This window comes from Chlorocebus sabaeus, chromosome 20, assembly GCF_047675955.1.
Source record: "Chlorocebus sabaeus isolate Y175 chromosome 20, mChlSab1.0.hap1, whole genome shotgun sequence".
Classification (NCBI taxonomy): domain Eukaryota; kingdom Metazoa; phylum Chordata; class Mammalia; order Primates; family Cercopithecidae; genus Chlorocebus; species Chlorocebus sabaeus.
Window position 1 is genome coordinate 20103573 of NC_132923.1, and position 11018 is coordinate 20114590.

Consider the following 11018-nt stretch of genomic DNA (forward strand, 5'->3'; position numbering starts at 1 on the left):
ATAAGTTTGTTTAGAAATAGTCGAATCTTGTTATTCATAGTAGTTCTACAGAGTCAAGTTAACACTGAAATAGCAAGTACTGAAGTAATGTTCCTGGGGGAAATACAGGGGTAGGTTCCTGTAAGCCTCTAGTCATAACATTTTTGTTAATGATCTGTTTATAACCTTGTTTTATGTGTGTTTTGTTTAAATAAACCTTAATATATAGTGTTGATTTATTAACATTAAACTCATAGCCAACAGCACTATAACTCATGCCTAAGTGAAGCTTATCTAATACACCTATTTTCTCTGCAAGGCACATCGCAGCCTTCTTGCACTTAAGAACTCTTGTCAGCATTTCAACACTATACTTTGGGACCATTTAAAATAGTGAAATCACCAACAAAAAAGCGTAAAAATGCAAAATCATGGCACTAAATAGACTGCTAATAGGACACTTGTTAACAGTGTAAGAACTGAAGCAAGAAGGCAGAGCTTCACTTTTTTCCACCTCTGCTGGGAATCTGCTTATTGGGTGACTCAAAAGTTTTCATCACTGTTCTTATGTCTGAGAGTGACTGCTATGGGTGTTGATTTGTGGACTACAAATAAATTTCAGCAGATAAGCAAATTGCAAGGTGGAATCTGCAAATAATGAGGATCCATTTTGATCAGTTCAACTAGTTGAATTTCTTTTCTTTTCTTTTTTTATAGGTCATTCAAGACAGAGATATGGACTTATACCTGTAGCATTAGCAGCAGTTGTAACATATGTTGTGCTGTGTGTGCGTGGTATGTATGTTTTTTAAAACAAAATAATTTTCAAACTTGCATTGGTTTTCCAAAGGCCAGAAAATAGTTTAAGGATGAAAATAAAGTTTGAAAGTTTAGATATTTGAAAAGAAACAAAAACTCTTTTGCTTTACTTATGTGGGACTGCTGAGCATGCTACGTTCCTCCAAAGGTCCTACATTATCTCAAGGTAGAATGAATCCTTGGGCCACAGAGAGCTTTACAGGCCTGGGAACATAGCCTGGACCTGTTGCATAGTCTCCTTTTACCTGTGATCTGCTTCAAAATATAGTTAAACTTCTGGTCTTTAAGTCGGAGTTTGCTAAAAACTTCTTTAGGCTGCCACCTTTGTAATTTTCATGTCATATACCACGAATGGGGCTCCCAGGTAGGAAAGGAGTTTTGGTTGAGTGAAGTGACTTGTGTAATACAAGTAATCGCGCTTGTATTACTTCCTGAGCCTTTCTCAGTCCCCCAGCGATCTTGGGCCAGTCACACAGCTTGGAGAACTGATGACTTGGAGAATTTGTTCCCAACCTGTTCATTCCTGGTAATGAGTAATCCCTCTCAAATCCCAAAGGACAGAGAGCAGGCTGTAAATCTGAAGAGTAGATATTCTTGATGCCACAGCAGTTTCCATATCAGCCTTCACCAAAAAGAAATAGACCAGCCAGAGAATGCCAAAAAGTAAACTTTCTACAAGTGATAGCATCTAGGACCCATTGTGTCTTGAATCAAGTTTATAAACTAGTTTCGGTTTCCCTAGACCTGCACTGTTCAGTATAGTAGCCAATTAGCCACGTGTGATTATTTAAATATAGAATTTAAAATGAAATACCATAAAATTTAAGATTCATGGCCGGGCGCGGTGGCTCAAGCCTGTAATCCCAGCACTTTGGGAGGCCGAGACGGGCGGATCACGAGGTCAGGAGATCGAGGCCATCCTGGTTCACACGGTGAAACCCCATCTCTACTAAAAAAATACAAAAAACTAGCCGGGCGAGGTGGCGGGCGCCTGTAGTCCCAGCTACTCGGGAGGCTGAGGCAGGAGAATGGCGTGAACCCGGGAGGCAGAGCTTGCAGTGAGCTGAGATCCGGCCACTGCACTCCAGCCTGGGCGACAGAGCCAGACTCCGTCTCAAAAAAAAAAAAAAAAAAAAAAAAAAAAAAGATTCATTCCTCAGTTGTACTAACCACCTTTCAAGTACTCAATACCTACATCTGGCTAGTGGCTACCATACTGGATAGCCCAGATAAGGAATAATCCTATCATTGCAGAAAGTTTTCTTGGTCATTGCAGACCTAGACTATTTTGGGATATCAGTACTAAATATAATTTCCTGAAAATAACATTTTCATATTATAAGTTGTAAATACCATGAAAATCCATCCCTAAGTAATAGATTATCAATCAGTTGACTCTCCACTAAACAGTATTATAACAATCAGCTGAAGAAAGTTTTCAGCTATTACCCGGTACATAAAATATTTTGGGAGCTCAAATTTTAAAAAAATCTATTTTAATCCCCAAATAGCAATATAATAGTTAATTATGTCCTGAACAGGTTGGTTCCTAGAATCCAAAATCATTTTCCACTCAGATCTAATTGTTGTTGTAGCTCTCAATTAAAGGACTAACCCAGGATGTCTGAACTAAAGAGAGGTGGCACTGAGTTTCCATAGAACTTCAAAACAATTGGATTTAACTTAAAAAAAAAAAAAAAGTCATTCAATATACAGAAAATTACTCCCATGGTCAGTACTGTTAGCCCCAGATAATCTGAAAAAATTTGTTCTTAAAAAAAAAAAAAAAAAAAAAAAAATTGGAGGCCAGGCATAGTGGCTCATGCCTGTAATCCCAGCACATTGAGAGGTTGAGGTGGGTGCATCACTTGAGCCCAGGAGTTTGAGACCAGCCTGGACAACATGGTGAAACACTATCTCTACAAAAAAAAATACAAAAATTAGCCAGGCATGGGGGTGCATGCCTGTAGTCCTAGCTATTCAGGAGACTGAGGCGGGAGGGAGGCAGAGGTTGCAGTGAGCTGAGATTGTGCCACTGCACTCCAGCCTGGGTGATGGAGGGAGACCCTGTCTCAAAAAACAAAAAAACTCAGCAAGCATCTCAACCTTTAAGCAACCTTAATGTCATTAATTGGGAAACAGTGAGATGTTTGGCATGGAACCTTCAGAAGAGGAAAGAGTTGAATGGAAACAGCTCCAGCTGCCTAGTTGTAGTTGACAGACAACTTTATAAGCTCTAGTCAACCCTATTGACTAGGCTTCTGGACCACTAGCATACTTCTAGGGTAGGGCGAATGCCTACTGTGGGCGGGAAAGCAATGCATGCATGTGTGGGAGCACTGTCTTGATGTCTGAAATAGTAGCCATGATCTACATGTGGCTATGGAGCACTTCAAATGGGGGAGTCCAAATTATCATGTGCTGTGAGTATAAAATAGTAAGTTTCTAAGACCGTGTGTGAAAGAATGTAAAATATCTCATTAGAAAATGTTTATATTGAGTACATGTGGAAATGATTTTATATTTGTGACAGATTGTGTTAAATAAAATATTAAAAATTACCTTTTTCTTCTTACTTTGTAATGTGGTTACCAAAAATTTTAAATTGCTTCTGTGGCTCGCATTATATTTCTGTTGGACAGCACTGGTCCAACCCATTCCAGCCTTCCCTGCATCTTCAGCCTCATGCATAAGGTAATGAGCTATTTTGCCAACAGTTTTTGCATTTGGTTTTCTATCATGTTCTGACCAATTTTGAACAACTCTTTGGACCAGCTCTGAAGCCAATTTGATTTAAGCATACAGGATAGCAGGAAATCCCAGGGTGATGGGGCTCTGGCTTAGTTTTCCATATTTAGGCCTCTAATAGGCAGTCAGTTACCCCACATTTCAGCTTTTCTTTTCAGTTCTTTAATTGAGAAGACAACTTATTCATTTTTAGGTACTCGGAAATGTGGCAGAAAACCAGACAGAAGCAAGTAAGTACCCTGCAGGCTATGCACTGTGTGCCGGAACAACAGCAGCCCTGCTGTAGATGCCCATTACTTGGGAAGCCAGATTCTACTCATCTGTTGGTTGCCTTGTACAGTAATAAGAAGTAACATCAGCAGATATATGAACCATAGTGTATTAAGTACCAACTGTGTACCATGCACTGCACTAGTCACTCTCTGCATGGCATCTCCCAGAACCCTCTCAATGAACCTTGCAGGAGTATCCTACCCCTTGCTTAGAGACAGTGCACATGAGATTTGTAGAAGTCAAGTGAGATATCAAGGTCACATTTCTAATAAGTGGTGGGCTGGGATTTAAATCTAAGTCTTTGGACTCCGAGAGTTATACTGTTAAGCACTACAATACACTCCCTCCACCTCCTATTCCAGGAAAAGTTGGATCAGGGATAGGGTTCACTTCAGGAGCCAGGGTCAGAGCTGAGCCTGTAGTCGCAAATAAAAGATAGGACACAAACACAATTAGCAGCAATGTTGGTTTAGTAAACTGCCATAGGATGCTCCAGGAGGCCCCCTCCTGGCAGATCCCACTGGTGGTCAGGAGGCAGAAGCACGAGCTGGGTGTTGAGGGATGAGGGGAAGAGTTAAGGCCCAGGGGGGTGTGAAGGGCAGAAGAAGAAGTAGCAAGCCATCCTCTTTGGATCAGCGAGTGTTGAGGCGTTAGAGAAAGATGGTGCTGGGCCGGCAGGTTGGGCCAGGCTGAGACTTTGAGAGAGGCTTTGGGTCATTCTTTGGGGAGAACCGCAGAGTTTTCTAGCAGAACTATGCTTTAGTAAGATCACTCTGCTGGCAAAGCATGGGACGAATTAATAGGAGATGAGATGAGGACACTGGTTAGTAGAGTAATGAAATAATCCAGCCAAGCAGAGATGAGGGGCTGAGTCGGGGTGATGGTGGCAGAACTGAATACGCAGAGCTAGGTTTGAGAGAAACAGCAGAGGTCCTGTTAGGAAAACTTTCATCTAGCAGTGTAGGCTCTGGTGCCAAACCCCCTGGTTCAGATGCCAGCTCCATTTCTCACAGGCCTTGGACAAGTCACTTAAATTCTCAGTGCTTTGGTTGTCTTCTGTGGAAAAGGGGCATAATGATAATATAGAAATGACAATGATAGCATAGATAATAACAGAAATAACTGTGTCAAAATATAGTAATATAAGTAAAATGCTTACGATAGTGGCTGGCTCATAATAGTGTTCAATAAATGTTAGCCATTATGATGACTGTTACTATTATTTTTCAAGAAAAATAAAAGCGACAGGAGCAAGTGTCCCAGAGGAGTCACACAGGAATCTTGCTTGGGAAGGAAAACTATGAATTTTTGCTTTGACAAGTTAATTTTGGGGTGCTGGTGTGTTACCTGGGTAGTGATGTCCATGTACAGAATTGGAGATGTGGGTTTCAGGATAGAGTTACAGATTGGGGCCCCTCTTCATCCGGACAGTAATTGATGCCATGAACACCTGAGGTCACTAAGAAAGAAAAACCAGATGCCCTAGGGTGATGGGAAAAAGCAGAGGAGGCAGGACTGGGGAAGCAAAGTCCAGGATCAGAGCCAGGGTACCCCCGCATTAGAGACTTGAGGGAGGAGGCTACATGTTAAAGTTGCAAAGACAAGGAGGTAGGCGAGGGGTTAAGACCTTTGGTTTTGTTGAGTCAGTTGCTGTGGTCAGTGCAGGGATGAAGGGAGGGTGGCTAAGCAGCAGCAAGGGCCTAGGTGAGGTGGGATCGATGGATGGGCCACAAGATGTCCTTTCTCCTCAGCTGCCAGGTGGAACAGTGCAGGAGAAACAAGCTGTGGCAGGAGGCCTGGAAGCAAGGGAGTCCAAGGGGCAGCTCAGTCAACCACAGACCCAATCTGGGAGGATCCAAGGCCATGAGGGGTTGATGGGCCGGGAGGCCAGGCAGAGAGGAACCCAGTAGCTGGAGATGAGGTGAGGTGGGAGAGGTAGAGACCTCCAGGCTTGTGGTCAGAGGAGGGCGTTTCAGATCTGAACAATATGCGTGAGCCCCAGTGAGAGTGCAAGAGCCAAGTCAGGTCTGTGCTGAGATCTAGGTGGTTACAGTGGAGGGGAACTCTGAGTGGTTGGGGGAGGCAAAGCCACCACCACCAATGATGGGGGTAGGGGGGCATCATCCAGGGCCATGGGGAAAGGCAATGGGCATTCCAGAACTCATTCCTTCATCTGTTCCTTTCATCACAACAAACATTTTGGAGATGAGGCGATACCAGGCACTGTGCGAGCTAATAGGGTGGGGTCAGAGTACCCAGCGAGGCTAGGCATTGTGTGGGATTCAGAGAAAGCATATAATAGGGTTCCTCCCACAAGAAGCTTGTGGCCACTCCAGGGAGAGAGAATGGATGCACGTGAGCATAAGAAACTCTTAGAAGGATGGCCGGGCGCGGTGGCTCAAGCCTGTAATCCTAGCACTTTGGGAGGCCGAGACGGGCGGATCACGAGGTCAGGAGATCGAGACCATCCTGGCTAACATGGTGAAACCTCGTCTCTACTAAAAAATACAAAAAACTAGCCGGGCGCGGTGGCGGGCGCCTGTAGTCCCAGCTACTCAGGAGGCTGAGGCAGGAGAATGGCGTAAACCAGGGAGGCGGAGCTTGCAGTGAGCTGAGATCGGCCACTGCACTCCAGCCTGGGCGACAGAGCGAGACTCCGTCTCAAAAAAAAAAAAAAAAAAAAAAAAAAAAAAAAAAGAAACTCTTAGAAGGACTTAGGCAGGAAGCACAGGTGATAGGCAGAATGTGTGATACGATGGTGAGGGCTAAGCAACCAACGCAGGGGAGTTGAAGAGGCCAGAATAATCAGAAAAGCTTTGGAGGGGGTAGGATGTGACCTACATTTTCAGAATGAGAGTGGAGTAGAAAAGCCTTTCCAGGTGGGATAAACAGCAGAGGCAAATACATGAGAGGGAATTAAATCTGTTGTGATTTATTTGATAGTAAGGTTGACCTGCCTGGCATCGAGTTGAAGTAGAGGCAAAAGACACTGAATATTTGCAAGGAGGTCCTTGGAATGGAGTGATATGGAAATAGGCAGCCATTGTAGGTTCTTGAGCAGGAACATTTTGCATGAAAAGCACTGCTTTGGAATGAGGAGTCTAGAAAGGTAACACTGACCTCCCTAAGGTGACATTCTAGGGAGAGACCTGAGTATTTGGGGTTGAGATTGAGAGAAGAGCTTACTTTTCTTGGTATGTTTTTATTTACTATTCAAATTCTGCATCATGTGTGTTTACTACCTATTTAATAATCAGTTTTAAACTTAAAGAACCCACTGTGGCAGCAGGGGGAATTCCCTAAGCTCAGTTACTAAAGGGTTATGAAGCTGGGTGTGGTAGCACACACCTGTAGTCTCAGCTACTTGGGAGGCTGAGGTGGGAGGATTACTTGAGCTTAGGAGTTAGTGGGAGGATTTCTTGAGCCTAGTAGTTAGAGACCAGCCTGGGCATCCAAAAAATTAAGTTAAATTAAAATGTTAAAAGGTTCTATATATGGTGGAGATGGAGGGGATCAGGGGAGGAGATGAGAAAGGGGCAAGCATAACCAGGAACAAATGTGGTATTTCCCCAGCTGCATGAGGGCAGGACCAGGAAGAACTAAACCCAATTAGGAACAACAGAGGACAGATGAGTAGATAAGCAGACATCTGACGGGAAATGACCACGCCACACTTCCCACCCCAGCAGTTCAACATAGGCAATTTCTGAGTGCCCTGGTATTTTTTGTGTAAGCGTCTAGAAAACAGATCACAAAGTCAGCCAAATTAAAAAGGAAACAGGGAGCCCTATTTCTCCGAGAAGAATTATTTACAGGTGGGATCTTAGGCAGGAGCCAAGCTGGAGAAGCAGGCTTGATTCCTTCTAGTGGGTGAGGAGACTGCTGGGAGAGGGCAGGGGAGCAGAGACCGGCAACAAGCTGTCCCAGCAAGAATCCTGTGCCAGCCAACCTGGTTTAAAACCATTTCCCACTGTCTTTATCCCCCTCAGAAAGTCACACCACCCATTTCATGTTCTGTGAGGCTCCCAAGGAGGGAAACTTGTAGTTTGCTCTCCTTTACCTCACCCCGCGACCCCAGCACTAATTTCTCATGAATTCTTGTTACTGATGAGATACAAATGTTTGGGGAGCTCTGGCCTGGTCTGATTTTGAGCTCCATGGAAATAACACAGACCATGGGGGAGGAGGCCAGGAAATGGACTCGGTTTGAGGGCTTGCTCAAGAATGTGGTTTTGTTTTTTGGTGGATTTACTCTGAGACAGCCAGAGATTGTTCTGTCATTGCCACAGAGGTGACTAAAGAGGAAGACAAGTTTGAGTTGGAAGAAAACCATCCCCAGGAGTCTCATGTAGCGAAGAAGGAAGTAGCTGTTAGAAATGGATGACAGTTTACATAGGGGTCTAACAGTCTCAGCTCTGTTTTTCAGTCTTTCAGTTATACTCAGAGAGTCGGTGGGAGGAGCCTTGGGGCTGCTATTGAGTGCAGCATCCTGAAGGCTGTTCTTCAGGTGGGACTCAGACTACCATCCCAAGAGCACTCAAGGCGGTTCTTCCTCCATCCCTGCTCCCTAGCTCCCTGGCTTTGATGAGTTTATTACAAAAGGGCTATTCACATTGGAATAGGAGGGTAATTAAGACTCCTGGTCTGCAGCCCAGATTTACTGCATTTTACAAGTTAATAATATGAATTTTTTTTTTGTAGCTCCAATTGATTGGTAACAGAAGATGAAGACAACAGCATAACAACTAAATTATTTTGAAAACTAAAAAGCCATCTGATTTCTCATTTGAAGAGAAATTTTTGAAAAATTTCAATTTTCGAAGAACTGTTAGAAATGTAACTTGAAGCAGCTATTTTTTTTTTAAGAAGAAATACTTACAAACAAAGAACATGCATTAGTTTCAAGTGTCATCAACCTATTATATGACGGGGTGCTTGCTTTTTTGTCAGTAAATTGTTTTTAGTGATAATAGAGAAACTTTTGTAAATAAATGTAAATATGTACATAAGTGACTAGGTGGTTTGTCTATTGTTTTCCTAAGATAGAAAAATAAGGGTCACGTACCCTTTTAAAATCTATACTCTTTCTCCTTTGCTTTAGGGGAAAAATAATTCATTATAGGGTCATTCATGGAGTGAGGGAGAAAAGTACTGTCCCTCATTGGGTTCCACTGCGGTAGGTAGGAGGCAAGTGAACACATGGGTCTTTACTTCTGCTGCTTTTGAAAAGACCAGATCACCACCATCCAGTGAAGTTGTATAACACAGGTGGGGCGTGGAGACTTCTCTTGCTGCCATTCATTAGCCTACTTAGTTTGTTGCATTGGTTAGCTGTCACACTGGGAGGTCAACGCAGACAATAGCTGGAAAACCGTAGTCATAACAAATACTGAGTGGCAACCACTCCTGAGGAGGTGGACGGCGCCAGTTGCCCCCAGCAGCCATGTAAACCCAAATCAATACACAGACGCTTCAGCTTGTGCCTGCACTGGAATTCCTATCACATGAGCGTCTCCAGCCTGAAGGAAGAAATCAATATTTCTTGACTCCAAGATGGGCCTGTCAAGGCAGGTGGACCACGAGGTCAGGAGATCGAGACCATTCTGGCTAACGTGGTGAAACCCCAACTCTACTAAAAATACAAAAAATTAGCCAGGCGTGGTGGCGGGCGCCTGTAGTCCCAGCTACTCAGGAGGCTGAGGCAGGAGAATGGCGTGAACCTGGGAGGCGGAGCTTGCAGTGAGCTGAGGTCGCACCACTGCACTCCAGCCTGGAGGACAGAATGAGACTCCATCTCAAAAAAAACAAAAACAAAAACAAAACAAAACAAAAAAGTCTTTGGGCTACATGTGTTCTCTCTAGAACAGCCTGCATCTGAACTTCCACAGGCCTCAGCAAGAGTGGGAAAGGAGCCCTGAGTGTTTCCAGGAAGACCCGCATCTCCCCAGCTCTCCCATCTCCAGGTGGCATGGCTTCCTATCCTGTCTCAGACTAATCTTGTCAAACCCTTTATCCCAGGCCCTGTAGGAAGCCTATGACTCCCCTGGAGACTTCTGTCCCATGTAGCTCTGTATGCCCCGCTTTCTGCCCCCATCCATCAGCAGCGACATCCCTGATGTCCTGTTCTGTGAATGTCTCCTTTGCCTCGCTGTTCTAATCGAAACCCAACTCTCCCCGGGGGTGCTGCCTCCCACAGCCTCTCAAGGAGTAGCTGTTTTCTTTCCTGCATCCCTTGTATTCAGGGATTGGGAGAAAGAAGATGTCCTCCTTGCTCTTCTCTGCCTGCAGACCAGTGCTCTTTCCTTGGCTTTGATGCTCATGCCAGCTAATCATCACCATCTGACATCCCTTGTTCCAGTTATCTTTGTTATTCCCCATCCCTTGGAGGTTTTAGCACTATGTCAAAGTCTTCTCTGTGACATCACTTCTTCCAGATTTCGAATGCTTTCAAAACCTACAAATCTAATAGCCTAGCATGGTCTTTTCTTCTTTTTTCAGCTAGCCACCCCATAGCCATACTCCTGTCCTATATCTGCAGCATGCCCACATAGTCTCTGTAACAAGCATCTGACTTCGCTAGTCCCTACTTCATATCTTCCACGTCACTCCCTTGAGGGCTCCAACTCCAAAAATTCTTCAACCCCACTAGAACCTACAAGCCAGTGACCTTGCTACCTGTTCCCTGGCCCTGAACCCCTTCGAGTTCTCACTCCTCCTCTTACCTGGCTTAGATTCCCATTGTTCATCATTACAATTACTCTTTTTCCTTTTCTTTTTCTTTTCTTTTCTATTCTATTCTTTTCTTTTTTTCTTTTTTGAGACGGACTTTTACTCTTGCTGCCCAGGCTGGAGTGCAGTGGCGCGATCTTGGCTCACTGCAACCTCCACCTCCTGGGTTCAGCCTTCCAAGTAGCTGGGATTACAGGTGTGCACCACCACGCCCAGCTAATTTATTTTTTTTTGTATTGTTAGTAGAGATGGGCTTTCACCATTTTGGCCGGACTAGTCTTGAACTCCTGACCTCAGGTGATTTGCCTGCCTTGGCCTCCCAAAGTGCTGGGATTACAGGCGTGAGCCACTGCGCCTGGCCTACAATTACTCCTTTACCATCACTCTTTTCCTCTCTGGCTTTGCCATTCTCATTTGGCCAAGTCCCAACCATGGTTATAGTTATCTCTACCAGTTTCCTCTCTGCGCCC

General features: G+C 44.3%; 1 protein-coding gene across 3 annotated transcripts in view; it reads left to right on the plus strand.

Moving 5' to 3' along the window:
• Positions 1-8832, plus strand: part of CD58 (CD58 molecule) — a 56271-nt gene extending 47439 nt beyond the window's left edge. The window contains exons 4-6 of one of the 3 annotated variants that reach the window (XM_007977434.3): positions 697-774; positions 3441-3492; positions 8521-8832. In XM_007977434.3, coding sequence (XP_007975625.1) covers positions 697-774; positions 3441-3492; positions 8521-8530 — 140 coding nt within the window. In that variant the 3' untranslated portion in view covers positions 8531-8832. Of the gene's footprint in view, positions 1-696; positions 775-3440; positions 3493-3739; positions 3777-8520 lie in introns of all 3 variants that reach the window. The other 2 variants (XM_007977436.2, XM_007977437.3) reach the window with 2 other exon arrangements.
• Positions 8833-11018: the final 2186 nt, after the last annotated feature.